This window comes from Anomaloglossus baeobatrachus, chromosome 1 (genome assembly GCF_048569485.1).
Source record: "Anomaloglossus baeobatrachus isolate aAnoBae1 chromosome 1, aAnoBae1.hap1, whole genome shotgun sequence".
Classification (NCBI taxonomy): Eukaryota; Metazoa; Chordata; class Amphibia; order Anura; family Aromobatidae; genus Anomaloglossus; species Anomaloglossus baeobatrachus.
Window position 1 is genome coordinate 615,770,592 of NC_134353.1, and position 16,648 is coordinate 615,787,239.

At 41.5% G+C, this 16,648-nt stretch overlaps 1 protein-coding gene across 1 annotated transcript in view; it reads left to right on the plus strand.

Annotated features, from left to right (window-relative positions):
* HABP4 (hyaluronan binding protein 4) overlaps positions 1–16,648 on the plus strand; it is an 82,454-nt gene that overhangs the window by 24,427 nt on the left and 41,379 nt on the right. Inside the window, exon 3 of the mRNA XM_075340500.1 lies at positions 7,014–7,167. Within this exon, the coding sequence (XP_075196615.1) occupies positions 7,014–7,167 (154 nt within the window). The remainder of the gene's footprint in view (positions 1–7,013; positions 7,168–16,648) is intronic.

The window sequence follows — 16,648 nt, forward strand, 5'->3', positions numbered from 1 at the left end:
TACCCTTTTTCTCGTCACTGTTTACCAGTATGGGGAATATATACACAAGGATGTGGGACCTAAAGTATATCACAAAAATGAGTACACCCCTCACATTTCTCTAAATATTTTTAGATTTTTCCATGGGAAAACACTGAAGCTATGACACTGATGCAATGTATAGTAGGCCGTGTACAGCTTGTATAACAGTGTAAATTTGGTGTGCCCTCTAAATAACTTACTATATAGCCATTAATATCACTACTGCCAATAAAAGTGATTACACCCCTAAGTAAAAATGGCTAAATTGTGCCCAAGTAGCCATTTTCCCTCCCCGGTATCCTACGACTCATGAATGTTACAAGGGCTCAAGTGTGAATAGGGAGCAAGTGTGTTAAATTTGGTGTCATTGCACGCACTCTTACTGGTGACTGAAAGTTCATCATGGCACCTCCATAACAAGAATTCTGAGGATCTGGAAAAATTACTGCTCTACTTAAAGATGGGCTAGGCAAGGGGTGGGAAATTATCCCAAGTGGTTGCATGAGACCGTGACTGGTGTGGAGGGCTGAACAAATAGGTTGAAATTAATTCTGCTGACTATTACCATATTAAGATAAAATAATTTACACTTAATACTGAGCAGAATTGTGTACATCCCCCTATATAAAATGACACCAAGCACAGAGCATACAGCTGCAGCCCCCAGCCATGTGCTTATCTTGGTTGTGGCAACATAAGAGGCACCGCATGCGTTTTGTTTTTTTATTTATTTAAATAAATTTATAAAAAAAAAAAAAAGCTGTGGTCAGGCCCCCCGCCTCCCAAATTGATATCCAGCCATGATAAAGCCTGAAAGCTGGGGGCTGGTGTTCTCAGGCAGAGAGACCCATTGTTGTTGCCCCCCAGCCTAAAAATATCAGCCTGCAGCCACCCAGGATTGTCGCATGCATCCATTAGATGCAACAATCCCAGAACTTTACCCGCCTCTTCCTGATTGTCCTGGTGTGGTGGCAATCGGGGTATTAAGGGGTTAATCGCAGCTCATAGCAGCCACTAAGCCCGAGATCAGTAATGGCGAGGGTCTGAAACACACCCCGCCCCCTCATTGCTAATCTTTAATTGAAGGTAAACAAACACTGAGAATCTTTATTTGAAATAAAATACAAAATACCCTTTCACCACTTTATTAATCCCCAAAACACCCCTGCAGTTCTGATATAATCCACACGAGGTCCCACTACAATTAGTTCTTCTGCATCTGAAGTCAGAGCGTGCAATCGGGGAACAGACTGAGCCTCAGCAATCAGCGGTTACATCACTCGGGTGACTTGTGGTCATTGCTCAAGGTTCCCACAATTCTCCACCCGTGACTGCAGCTAACTGTACAATATAGACCTGCAGATAGGGTCGGTTTTTGGAAGCAGTCAGACACTGTCACTGTGTAGGGGTGCTGTCTGACTAAAACCAATCATAGATGCCAGTGGGCGGGGGGAAGGAGTACATATGCAATGAAAGTAATGAGCGGCCAGGAAGGAGTTACAGCCGCGCCCGAACCTCGGTAAGTACAGCCCACTTGCTTGCTTTTATTTTTTTTTTTTTCCTTTTAAATTTTTTTGTATTTCCCAAATGCCTGATTCTTAGCCGAAATTCCCTGAGAATTCCGGGCCCGGCACTCGGGCACATTTGAAACCACACGGATCATCTGGACTTCTACAGTCTGGGTTTGCCCATAACTAGTTAAGATATGAATAATAGTAGAGTCCACACATTCCATGCATTGGTTTTTTTCAGACAATCATTCTCTCCTTGCATAAAACTTTGATGAAATTCATGTAAATTGTAACAATTTGCAATGCATATTAACTTTAGACTTCTCGCTACAAATTATCAATACTAAATCATTCACATCATTAAAACAATAATAATAAACAAGAGGAAAAAAAATATAGCACCACAAAAGGAGGAGGAATCAATTTAGTAAATTACAAAAGCGTTTATTCGTTAAAAATACAAATAATCAACACTAAATTGTTGATCCATGAAATGGTTTCTTTTCCAGCACTCATGGGTATAAATTGATGTACAGCATTCTTATTCCAATTACTACCGAATGTGGTCCTTTTCATGGATCAACAGTTTAGTGTTTGCATTTTTAACGAATAAACGCTTTTGTAATTTTTCACTAAAGTGATTCATCCTTTTTGTGGTTTTATACTTTTTTTTTTTTTTTTTTTTTTCCTCCTGTATATTATTTTATAGATTTGTATGCCACACTCAATGTCCTTTGATAATTTCGATTTTTCATGGCTATGACAATTTAGTCATGTTGATGTGGAATTTTGTTGCAATCATTAAAACAATGTATTAAACCACAAACAAAAAAAGCTACATTTCACACAGACCTACTCTGAAATTCTTGTCGCTCATCAAGAATTGCACGTGTGTATATATGTATGTACAGTGGGAAAAAAAAGTATTATACTCTGCCGATTTTGCTAGTTTTCCCACATAGAAAGGAGGTCTGTAATTTTTATTGTAGGTACACTCCTACTGTGACAGAAACCCCACCAAAAATCCAGAAAATCACATTTTGTTTTGCATTTTATTGTATGAAATATTTGATCACCCACCAACCAGCAAGATTTCTGGCTCACAGACCTGTTATTTTTTTCTTTTAAGAAGCCGTCCTATTCTGCACTCATCTGTATTGCAGCAGTTTGAACTCGTTACCTGTATAAAAGACACCAGTTCACACCCTCAAAGTCAAACCTCTCCACCATGGCCAAGGTCATAGAACTGTCTAAGGACACCAGGGACAACATTGTAGACCTGCAAAAGACTGGAATGGGCTACATGACAATAGACAAGCAGCTTGGTGAGAAGGAAACAATTGTTGGTGCAATTACTAGAAAATAAAAATACAAGATGACTGTCAATCTTGCTCGGTCTCGTGCGCCATGCAAGATATTGCCTCGTTTGGTAAGGAGGATTCTGAGAAAGTTCAGGAATCTGCTCAGAACTACATGGCAGGACTTGGTCAATAACCTGTAGAGGTCTGGGACCACAGCCTCAAAGAATGCTGTTGGTAACACTATGCTGTCATGGATTAAAATCCTGCAGGGCATGCAAGGTCCTCCTGCTCACGCCAGCACATGTCTAGGACTGTTTGAAGTCCTTCTGGATGATCCAGATGACATTGGAGAAGGTCATGTGGTCAGATGAGACTAAAATATAGCTTTTTGGTATCCATGCCACTCGCCGTATTTGGAGAAAGAAGCATGAGTACAACCCAAGAACCCCATGCCAACCATGATGCACGGGGGTGGAATTATACTTTGGGGGAGCTTTTCTGCAAAGGGGACAAGTTGACTGCTTCATATTGAAGGAAGGATGGATGGGGTCATATATTGCGCACTTTTGGCCAACAACTTCCTTCCCTCAGAGCATTGGAGATGGGTCGTTGCTGGACCTTCCAGCATGACAATGACTCTAAACACAGCAAAGGCAACTAAGTAGTGTTTTCATTTTAGAAGCATTCCAAGGTCCTGGAGTGGCCTAGCCAGTCTCCAGACCTCAACCCAATCGAACAATGGGAGCAGAAACTCAATGTTGCCCAGTGACAGCCATGAAACCTGAAAGATCTGTATGGAGGAGTGGGCTAAAATCCATGGTGCAGTGTCTGCAGACTTGGTTATGAACTCAGGAAACATCTGACCTCTGTAGTTGCAAACAAAGGATTCTGTAGTGTACTGTTCTGCAGTTGAAGTGTACCTAGGATAACAATTACAGACCTCTATTCCTTGTAGAAGGGAAAACGTAAAAAATCGGCAGTGGATCAAATACTGTACTTATTTTTCCCCAATGTATACCTGACTAATAGAAGAAATTATTTAATTGCTTATGTATGAGGGCTTGTTTGTTTTCTTTGTGAAACTGAGTTTTTTGGGCTTTTTTTATAATGCAATTAAAAACTTTCATTAACCCTTTAATGGCCCATAGTGATCAACTTTTTATTTATTGACTCATTCTAAGAACAAGAACTTTTATTATTTTTCCAGCCACATGTGCTTATAAATTATGGCTCCACTTTGCGCTGCAAGTTTAGTTTTGATTCTATTTTTGGGTGTTTTTTCTCTACCACTACCTGAAAATATTGTAAATATTGCAGATATATCAAAATAAATTCAATCATTAGGACGATACTACATTTTATGTAGCTTTGAATATTTCTGCTTTTGTACTATAAAACCACTTATGATGGTGGTGGTTTTGTTTTTTTTGTTTTTTTTTTTTCTCTGCCAAGAGCTGTATGAGGGCTTATTTTGTGACTTTTTTTAATTGAATTTCCTTCTGAGTATTCGCTTCTAAACAGGGTGGGCCTGCAGGCTTTTCCAGTATACAGCAGCTTCAGGCTTATGTTTTGAGAGACTGTATGGAGCAGATGGCGCTCTCATTTTAATTTTCTTACGGAATTCTCAATTGTCATTTTTCTGTAATCTTCCAAGTTTTAATAAAGATAATGGTTGCTGTATGTCCCTAGTAAAATTCACTAGAATGCTAACATTGTGGGGAAATGAAGCTCTTGCTGATGTATCCAATAGCTATGGTGACTTCCATGGAACTTCAATCCCTGTTAAACCACTACTCTAACGGCACACTATGTTAAGTGGTAAAACAGACAATATTGGACATGCATCATCTGGATACAGATTTGGCAGCAGGATGTCTTCCCCCCCCCCCCCCCCCCCCCCCCATTTATAATTGCCAAAAACACTGCTTGTTCGTTTTTTTTTTTTTGTTTGCCCATTTATAGATAATTAATATATAGAGAGCTAAAAACACTGCTTGTTGTCCCTTTTTTTTCCCATTTATAGATAATTAATATATAGAGAGCTAAAAACACTGCTTGTTGTCCCTTTCCCCCCCTCCTTTATAGATAATATATAGAGCTAAAAACACTGCTTGTTGTCCCTTTTTTTTCCCCATTTATAGATAATTAATATATAGAGAGCTAAAAACACTGCTTGTTGTCCCTTTTTTTTTCCCAATTATAGATTAATATATAGAGCTAAAAACACTGCTTGTTGTCCCTTTTTTTCCCCCCATTTATAGATAATATATAGAGCTAAAAACACTGCTTGTTGTCCCTTTTTTTTCCCCACTTATAGATTAATATATAGAGAGCTAAAAACACTGCTTGTTGTCCCTTTTTTATATATATATATATATATATATATATATATATATATATATATATATATATATATATATATATATATATATATTTGGAATTTGTTTAAAGGGAACCTCTAATGTCCCTTATTCAGCAGGTTAATGGCATTCCAAAGTTGTACGGCTGCCAAACTGAAAGTCCGTCTACTGAGACCAAATTAATTTTATTACTGTAGGCAACCTCCAGCTTTGTCATAGAGGTGCAGAATCAGTCATAGCAGGGTATATATAGTGAGCAATGGCTGTAACCACGCCAGTACTAACTGACAGCCAGCTCTGCAGTGCACCACTTCAGAGCCTGTTTTCAGTCAGTTCCAGGGTGTAGTTGCAGCTGCTGCTCTCTATGTACGGAGTGGTGACTAAAGCTTTGTCAGTTGTGCCTCTATGACCAGAGTCGCACGACTGTAGATCCTCTCTTCCGAGCGGCAGCAGCACTGCTCTATTAAATGACATTGGTCCAAGTGCCATCTGCTAAAAAATCTATGGCACTCCGATCTATATGGTGACGTCAGCGAGTTCGATGACTTAAAGTCGGAGGCTGCTGAGGAATAAAGTTAATTTTCTCTCGGTTGTCGTGCTTTCAGTGCAGCAGCCAGGCAGCTTTGGAACACTATTAACCTGCAGATTAGTATCATATCTGCAGGTTAATAGCATTTTCAGGTATGATAGGTTCCCTTTAAACAAGCTGATCATTCTTGTAATGCACTGCAAAAGTCCATAAAATTCTGTAAATTCTGGTATTGCAGTGTATTCTGGTATTACACAAGGCTGTGTCTAATCGGATACCTAATAGGTATAAGATGGGATACAGAGACCGTCCCCCTCCCTAAGTATCACCACTTGGTTGCTTTTCACTGGTCTATTGACACCTGTTGCATTTGTTATCCATTGTAGATTACAGTTGACCCTGACTGTGATTGGTGTGGTCTAGCTTTCTGTGCCCTCGCCATACTAGTGGGCACAGACAGAAAAGGGCCCCTGTACAAGAACAATATATGGGGCACTTTAAAATCCAAGAGCTCATCATGATACACAATTGTCTGCTTTTAATATAGAAATGGGCCCCTTGACCTCTCGGGCCTCTCTGACAGAAGCACAGGTTGCACCAATGATATGTCCACCCCGCTTCACCAGCGACATTGTTACGGTGTTTCGGATTTATCTACATTTAAATGTACAAGAACATTTTGCGAGATGGAGTTGAAATTCAGCTGTCATTTTATGAAACTTTTTTTATTCTATGCTTAGAGTAGTGCTGCACAGCTCTGTGGTGGGGGATTGAGTCCTGGGACCTCCACTGATCAGTCACAACACCTGTAGTATGCAGCTCCTGCATGAGAAGTGTTCACAGATTGGTGCACGTGTCCAATAGCAAGTCTACAAGTCCATACATTCTCTCGTAGAGCTTTCACCGAACCCATAGACTTGGCATTGAGCCCATACACCACTCTGTAACGGAGCTGCTCAGTTGACAGCAGAGTTTTAACCACTCAAGACCCAGTATCCCAGCTATTCAGAGCCCATAGTAATAAATTGTATATAATGTGTTTACATAAAAAAATTTTAAAGTGATATACTAATTTGTTTTTACTAAAACAAAAACAAGCCTCACCTTGTCTGTATACTTAATGAAGTGACAGAGGCAGACTTACCCAACACTTGGGAGATTTGTTCTGTATTTGTCTTTTTCAAGTCTCCTTGCGTTGTAGCAGAAAATTCATGTTCAATGTGCAATCATAGAATGGATAAAAATAAATTAGTCCTGACATCCAATGGGAAAATATTTTTCTTTCCATTAGCCCTGAATCAAGCTCCGAAACGGTCTGTGCATAGCATGGCTCAGAATGGAAACGGCAGTGAAGCTACAGACGAGATGATGTCAGAACGCAAGGCCGGTTTCAGAGAATTTCACACAGATGTCTTTGACAAGCCAGCTATGTACAGTGTTGACAAGTATGTGCTGTTTTCCTAATTTGCATTCGCATATTTTTTGATTGTGAATAGTATTTACCTGTGTCTAAAAAAAAAAAAAAAAGCCTGGCAAATTGTTAGGCATTTATTAGTTGGTATTGTCCTGTGGCTTTTAGAAATCAAACCACTGAGTCCTATTTGCTTTTTTATCTGGCAACTTTCACATGTGTATTTTGTGCTGAACAGCCATTAGCCATCTAATTGAAAACATGCAGTCTTTAAAACCTGTTCCCTGGCGCAGCTGTACACTCCTGCGGCTCCTCCACTTCCCCGCTCATTACATATTCACTGCTTTCATCTGTGATTGGCTGCAGTTAGATGCTGGGGGCGCGTCTGACTGCCACCAATCAGACCTGGTCTGCGGGTCTAGTATAGAAAGAATGAGCCACTCATTCAGCAGAGACCACAGTCAGGCTATTTACAGTCACTAGTATCAGGGTTTGAGCTGCGATTAATCCCTGACATTACCTCAATTGCCACTGCACCAGGGCATTTCGGGAAGTCTGGTAAAGTGGTGGGATTGTCACATCTAATGGATGCGACAATCCTGGGCGACTGTAGGCTATTTTTAGGCTGGGTCTCTTCAGCCTGAGAATACCAGCCCCCAGCTGTGGGCTTAATCTTGGCTGGGTATCAAAATTGGGGGGACTCCATGCTTTTTTTTTTTTTTTTTTTAATCTAAATAAAAAAATAGTATGAGGTCCCTCCTTTTTTGATACGCAGCCAAGATAAGCACACAGCTGAGGCTGCAGTCCGTAGCCGTGGGCTTTCTGTGATGAGTATAATATGGGGGGACACTACGTCATTTATTTTTTCTTACTGTACGATAGACCCACAGACTCCAATAGGGGGGAAGCAAGCAGTGAATATGCACAAGGCTAATGAGCGGCATGGGAAGTAGGAGGGGCTGCGTGAGCAGCTACAGTTGAGCCTAAAATGTGTGGGCTCCTTCCAGGTTAGTGGGCGTGACCAGCTGGGTTAGTAGGCGTGAACGGCTTAGTGAGCTTGGCGATTTTTTTTCTCTTCCACTACAATCATGCTTTGCCCCCTTGCCCCGTCATGTGATCGGGGCCTGTTGAATGACATCATACCTGAAAGGAACCCATACATTCAAGCATCTACCAAAGACTGGCAAGTATAGTGCGCTTGCTTTTATTTTTTTTTTTTATTATTTTTTACTACCAGAGTGCCTGATGCAGTTCAAGCCCGGCCCAGCACTTGGGTACGTTTGAACCCCTGCTAGTCTTAACATCACAGAAAAAGCGCTGTAAAAATACCTCAAAAACCACACTTAAACTGCAGATGACTCCCAGGAGACATCCTGCCACAAGATCAGGTTTGGTCAGGAAAAAAACGTCCTGTGTGAACATACCCTTAGAGATCAATTATCCCAATACTATATGCGCAAAAACTTTGTCTAAATACTACAGAAACCAGTTTAAAATATTGAAGATATGCTATATAGAAAGATATTCAGTTAGCAACGTATACTGTGTGGTACAAACCTCTACAGTATTAAAATGAGCAAACGGATTTGGTGCAAATTGAATTTCAGATATTAGGCAAGTCACTGAACCTGGGAGAGTCAAACTATTTGCTATACAAATTGCCCAAAGTTCTGTCAGTATTTTACACTAAGTAGAAGATTATTGCCTCAGCCAGAGAAGGCTCACATGACCTCAGGCATGGGCATCTCCATAATGTGAGGTTATTAATCATGAGGGGCTATTGTTGCCGTAAAACAAATACTCCAGACCGTTTTGCATTCTATAACTACAGCATTGAAGATGTGTAGTAGTCTGTGAATAGTAGAGATTCAGTTGGTGAGGGGAAGAGCTGTCAGTCATCGTGATCAAATGATCAACACTACAGCGGAGCCCACCATACACATTAGACTGACGTTGCAGTTGACCGATCAGCCACACAATCTGTCAGCTCTCATAAACTAAAGTGCTCGTTTGGCAGCGTGCCCCTGTGTTCCGAGAAATCCTTCTCCAGACAGGCCTTTTCTGGCACACTATACAGTTATCAGTCAGGGAGTTAATGCAGGGGTCCCAGAGGTTACTCAGCCCATGAGGAGAGAGCAAGTGAGCTCTTGGGCTTATAAACCCACAGAAACTGGGTGCAAGATGTCAAGTCCCAGGTGTGGGGGGATTCAGTTTGATTCACCACCCCTCATCCCTGGAAGAGGACGAAGATGAACCTGCTAAGCCAGAGTGGAACAACTGGTCCTTTATCTCCTTTTAGTGCATGCCCCCTCCCCCACCCCCCCCTTCAGCAGACATTTTTATTATTTTGTTAGTATTTTGTAAACCCACCTTTCGGCTTTAAACACTGCCTGAATTCTTCTGGGCATGCTCTCAATCAGATCCAAGCATGTCTCAACGAACTCTGATCCCCAAGTCCATGAGGAAGGCGCGTACATGCCGAAACGCGTAGACCAGTGGGACTATAACCCCATTCCGTGCTACTTTTGCCCCATGTGTCGATCTATATTTTAATGGAATTTGGAATAAAGAATTTTATGAAATGAAGAATTTGTCCTGGATTTTGTCTGCTGGAGTTTGAAAATTTTCATATGGTCCGAATATAGGTGCATACTGGTCAACTCAGTTATGTGTGTATATATATATATATATATATATATAAATATATATAAATTTTCTTCAGCTTTACATTGAGTGCCAATCAAGCACCTCTACTTCATTGTCATTGAACCATTTCTCATTGTATGCTTCGAGTTGTTGTCATGCTGGAACACTGTCATCATTTTAATACCCGTTCAATTCGAGTGTACAAAGTAACTCCTCTTGTAGGTTACTCTCATAGCATTGAGAGCCTAATCTATTGACTTTCATCTCATTGCTCCAAATCTATTTCCGATCTTCTACTGTGCACTCTTGGTCCTTTTTTTTTTTTTCAATCCCAAGCCAATGCTTCTGATATTCCACTCTTCTATAGCTTGTGTGGCACTGTGCTTCCATGGACGTCTGTGATTTCGCTAATACGAAACATACAAGCCCCTCTACTCCTTTGTCATCCCAGAACTAATTAGACCTTGTGATGACTGATATTTTGCCTGGATGTTTACCTCTTGGCTTTAGAATGGATGAGAGACTTAATTTCATATTCTTCCAACTGTCATGGCACACATAATGCAGTTTGCCAATTTTCTTGGCTGAGATTGTGATCTTTGAGCTGTGTGATGCTGATTCTCTTTTCTTGGGAAATCTTATTCATGACTGCTCCTCAATTAGAACTGCTTGGGAATTGAATAACACATTGAACCCTTAGGGAATGTGAGAACACATTGTAATTTGTAGTATACAGGAAGAAAGATTCCTCAAACACGAGGCGCAAAACAGTAACCATGCAGTGACATGACGACAATTTGCATAACTAATCATGTGAAGGAGTTACAAGTCAGTCATCTTTGAGATAGCCAAGATTGCCTATAAAACAAAGGTAGTCTCATGCTCAAAGCTGTAGTGGATGGCGAGATATGGAGCCTGAAAGTGAAAAGTTTAAAACATGGTTACCCTTTTGCTCGTCAGTGTGGTATATAGAATACATATCTATCCAACACTTCCCCCTCTACAATTCCTCTATTGTTGAGAACCCAACAATGAAATTTGAGGGAAGTGTTTGCTGGGATTTATTTACCTATTCAACCCTATTCATAACTGGTAACTGTTCAGGATGGAATGAAGTGTAATTCTACCTTTTGGGTATCTAGAAATCACCCAATCGCGGCCATCACCATCACTGCCCTTCACTGTAATCCAACATCTCATCCACAGAATACTGTTTCTGAATCTTTCTTGGTTCAGGAAAAAAGCTTTTCTTTTTCTGCTGTCAATCTTAAGTTATCTGCCTACCCAAAGTTGTCTTATTTCCAAATCTGACTTGTCAGACTTTGGAATGGTTTTACCTTCACAGTCCATAGGTCGACCCACATCGTTAGTTGGGCCCTACCATGTAGTGTTCTTGATCACCTTCTTTTTGTGGTACAATCAATCAAGGAATGGCATTTTTTCAAGAGGCATGACTTTCATCACACGTCTCCTGTAATCTTGATTTGAAGTGTGGATCGTTATTGAGGTTCTTTCATAGATGGCTACGTAGGTCTTTACACAGCAGGTCAGACTTTCTTGAGTAGGGAGTGATTTCACCATACTCAAGTTTACTGTGGGAAGGAACACTTAACTCTAACAGACATTCAATCTATCACAAACTTCACCAATTGCTAGGTTGAAGTGGCAAATTACCCTTTCTCCTGTCTTTCCCTTTTGTTAGCCAGGCCGCATCCTCCAAGTTGGGCCTTGTCTCTGTCGACCACACCATCCTAATCTACTGCTCTCCTTACTCTTCCTTCACCCTCCATTACATCATTTAGCCATAGTTTGTGTGTGTATAATCTTTAAATTATAGATTATAATTCTCATTACGAATGACTTTTTTTGCCAGATTGGTTTTACTTTCTGAGATTATTTAATAGCTAAATAGTGCAACATGATTGAAAAGCATTCAGAGTTGCAAGATTATTTTAGTTACAACTAGTAAGTATAAAAGGAGCCAAAAATTAACTTCGTCACCTACATATTTTTATGTATGATTTGATGAATACAATATTTGTTAGTCAATGCTTCAAAAAACACTGATTTTCCTTTTTGTAATCAGGACAATCGCGTTGGAGGCTCAAACAGTTGTCTGCCATAATGTGTATGTGTGGCGCCCCTGAGGCTTCAGTCGCCACAGAGGTACTGCACCTCATCCAGAGGTGTGGTATTCCATCCTGAGTATGGAGGAGGTCACCACCGGTTCACACAAAACACAAGACTCTCACTCAGCAACACCTCATCAGACATGGCAAAGTAGAAAAGTTGGAAGCAGCAGTGGAGGAGGAAAGACCTGCGGTCTGGAGCCGGCGCCGCTCGACCAAGGTGCAAGACATAAGAGGTCCTAGAGACCACGGGAAGTGAAACATCCTCCCGTGGCCTTGTTCCACATATATTCTTTGGGTGGAAGGACTTGGCCACAAAACGGGGACTGGTCCCTGGGCTAGAGAAGAACCTACGTATGCCGCTAGTAAAACCAGCGGCTGAGGTGACTGCAAGCACTGAGCCCACATCAGCACACGCATTTGCTGAAAGGTGACCACAAGGGACCAAGGGATAGAGCTTCACGCCACCCAAAAGGGTCCATGGGCACTGGCTCAGGACTCTGTGAGCGAGGGTGCAAGGCAGGAGGGAGAAGCAAGCTCAGGAAAATGACCATGGAAGGTACACCTAAGACAGGTAAGAAAGGTGCACTGCACTCGACCTCTGAACTACCTGGGATTGGCTGGAGCCAATCAGTGAAACTCCAGCACTACAAAGGCGGTCACTGGCATGTTACCTTGGAACCCGCTACAGTGAGTAAAAACCTTGAGACTGCATCCCTGTATCGCTCCGTTATTCGCCTGCACCTTCGACCCTGCAACCCCCGCCATCACCTACTACTATCCCCCAATCCGCCCTGGGGCCCAGCTCTGCCTGTGGAGAGCTACACCACCTCAGCAGCATAACCATCTGCCCCAGAGGTCCTCTATCTCGCAGCGGTGGCACCTAACTTGCCGCATACCACAGGTGGCATCACAAATAAACTATCACCCCTTTCTATTTACTAAACAACACCGCCGGGGTCACTGAACTGGACCTTGCCCCCGCGGCACCCCAGGAGCAGAACCGTGGCCCGGTAACGAGTCACCCCAGGCCCTGGTGCAGACATGTCATATGTCCCATGTGCCTTGATGTCTCTCCTCCATCACCTTCTTATCCTGGTGGAACCACTCGCCTTGTTCCTTGCTGAAGTCTCCAAGGTTATCTGGAAATCTGTTTTAAATGGCTATGGAGATGGTGCATCTTTATGCTCATAGTACCACCCAAATTTCTGAAGTTAGCAAACCTCTTTTGCACCAATTCCTCATAATTGTCTGCTCTGTGATTAACCAAGTAGTTCTTCTTCACAACAGACAACTCTATAAGGCCGAAGCCTCAGTGTCCTTCGTGCATCTGGTAAAATTGGAATTGTTCATGAGTTTACGAATAGGACAATCAGATTCCAGCTTAGAATTTCCCTGCTTAATCTACGGAATGATCTACAAATATACTTGAAGCAATTGCCTGATTTTCTCCAAAGCCCTAACATTTCTTCCCTTGTAGGCCATGACACTAATCCAATGCTCTTGCTTTGCCCTGCTATCCCAGAGGCACCTGAAGCATGGGTATTTTGTGTATTCAGTTTGCTGTCGAAGCATGAAGTTCACCTTCAGATCAACACAAATTGACCACTGATGTTCATAAAAGATTTTCTGTATTACAATTTTTACATTATTTATTTATTTTTTTATTCAAGTGTTGCGTGAGCAATGGGAAGAAACGTTTATAATTGTGCAAGAGCACACATTACATGCTTCTAATAGAGCGGTCTATAAAAAGCCACCAGTCTTCAGGTCAATTTTCTGTTAGTCTCATGTGAAGTACAATTCCTGGGATATCCTTGGGGTATTGACTTTCTTCCTTTTGGTTGAAATATGGGAGAAGTCTCTCTTTTTGTGTCCAACAGGCTGTACCTTTTTAACGTCTGCCTTTTTTATAATGTTTTGTTCGTTAAGTCTGGTGTTAAAATTTCAGATGCTTGCTTGGACAATTTCATTCTCAAATCAGGTCGGGTTCTTTTTGGTTAATGGTTGGAAACCTCGAAGAGCTTCCCTCAAATTCACTTCCACTGCTACCTGCCATACACTCCAATAACATAACATTGCAGGATAAGGTTACATGAATAGGGTGGGTGTAAAGTGCATGGGCATAGTAACAGCAAAATGGTTGTTAAATTCAATATGATAAATAGCCTTCTTGACTTTCCCTTCTCATATAGGTTTATACTGCTTTTGAGTCGCTAACTATCACTAGTTATTGTCCTTAGTGATATATTTGGGAGTATTTCTGTTGGGGTCAGGCTTTCCTGTGACTCCCTCCCCCCCACCCCCTTTTTTTTCTAGTTCAGATGTTAACAATATACACAGTGCCTGTAATTGAAAGCAGTTGGACATCGGACACACTATCACAGGGTGTGGGGCGCGCGTCTTACTGCAACCAATCAGACATGCTGGGACTGCCGGTGGGCGGGGGAAGCAGTGCGTATGTATGAAGTTAATGAGCGACCCCGGAAGTAGTGTTAAAACCGCACGGAGACTGGTAAGTATAAAGTGTTTGCTCCAATCCCCCTATCACTTCTACCACCATTTTTAAGCTCCCGACTTGGGTTCCCAAAGACTTATATGGGGACCGGCGCTGGCAAGTTATCTGGGCCCGAACAATGGTTTTTTTTTTCTTTTTTTTTTTTTCAAAACCCAGATGGATCTTCCGATCCTGGTTCTGCGAGTCTATCGCTAGTTACCAGTAATTGAGGTGGCCATGTACTGTTGATCTGTGTGAACTTTTAGTGATATGATGCGGATGGCCTATCTTAAAGGGAATCTGTCACCCCAAAACTCAATTTATATTAGTCAGATAATCATATATGGGACTTGGCTATTTTAAGTTTGTCCCTGTACATTAGTTTTCCATACTATTTATTTTATTTACATTTAATATGAAAATTGGGGTGCTCCATGCACACTTGACGGTGTGCTCAGTGCTGTATTTCATTCCCTAAATTATCATGCCCTCTGGCAGCATTTGCTTGCCTAGAATGAGCACACTCAGTTGTGCATGCACACAATGTAGGTACATAAGCTTAGTGGCAGTTGCTCACTGTACTTCCAGGGTTATCTGTGAGCAAGCAGCCACAGTACAGAGGGATGTGTGCCTGCACTGACTTTACACAAATAACTGAGTATTCAGTTATGGCAGCTTTGGACAAGTGACTGCTCTAACTAAAAGAGGTCTAGAAGAGGTCTGGGGGCACGAGATGAAAACATCATTCTCCCTATGTACAAATCACTCGTCAGACCACACTTGGAGTATTGTGTGCAATTTTGGGCGCCGGTGCTCAAGAAAGACATTACTGAACTTGAAAGGGTTCAGAGGCGGGCTACTAAAATAATGGAGTGGGTGCATTACAATACACGAAAAGGTTATCAAAATTAGGTCTATTTACTCTAGAAAAGAGAAGACTTAGGGGAGACCTAATAAACATGTACAAATATATCAGAGGGCCATATAGAGATCTCTCCCATGATCTGTTTGTACCAAGGACTGACCAGAACAAGGGGGCATTCTCTTCGATTGGAGGAAAGAAAATTCCTACATCAGCATAGAAGAGGGTTCTTCACGGTAAGAGCAGTGAGGCTCTGGAACTCTCTTCCTGAGGAAGTGGTGATGGCCAACTCACTGAATTTAAGAGAGGAATGGATGCTTTTCTTGATAGCAAAAGTATAGGTTATAAATGGCATAATCTTACAGGTAGATAGAAGAGCGACCTAGATTATTAGAGGAATGGGTGGGCTGCAACACCAAGACAGGTTATTAAACTTGGGGTTTTTTAGTTTGGAAAAACAAAGGCTTAGGGGGCATCTAATCACAATGTATAAACATATGAGGGGACAGTACAGAGACCTTTCCAAAGATCTTTTTACACCTAGGCCTGCGACTGGAACACGGGAGCATCCGCTACGTCTCGAGGAAAGAAGGTTTAATCATAACTACAGAAGAGGATTCTTTACTGTACGAGCAGTGAGACTGTGGAACTCTCTGCCGCATGATGTTGTAATGAGCGATTAACTACTAACATTTAAGCAGCCTGGATGCCTTTCTTGAAAAATATAATACCAGTTATGTATATTAGATTTTATGACAGGGTGTTGATCCAGGGAACTAGTCTGATTGCCGGATGTGGAGTCAGGAAGGAATTTTTTTCCCCATTAGAGCTTATTTGACACATTGGGGTTTTTTTGCCTTCCTCTGGATCAACATGTTAGGCTACGGGATGAACTAGATCGACTTGGAGTCTCCCTTCAACCTTAAAAACTATGAAACTAAACATGGCGTTTGTGGGGAAAAATGACTGATGGGGTGGATCAGTACACTGCACCATTAACCTATGTTCAAAATGCAAATTACAAACCGCGAAGGAATTGTAAAATTGATTATTGCTGTTTTTTATATAGCAGCTAAATCCTTCATATTAGCATAAGTACAATGCAAGAAAAAGGATTGCACTCAGACCCAAGTTATTCATTGAGGCAATGCAGATGGTTTTTTATTTATTTATTTTTTGGCTAGTGTGAGCATACCCTTTAAGGGAATCCGTGAGCAGGCTTGTGGTAATCACACAGCAATATGCAGTAGGAACAGAGTGAGTAATTCCATTATATTCTGTTATTAGTCTTTCGTTTTGAAACTACAATCTGTGTTTGATCAACAGGAGATTATCACTGACGGCCTAGTTTTGCTGCAGGCCAGTCCAGCTATTCTCCAAT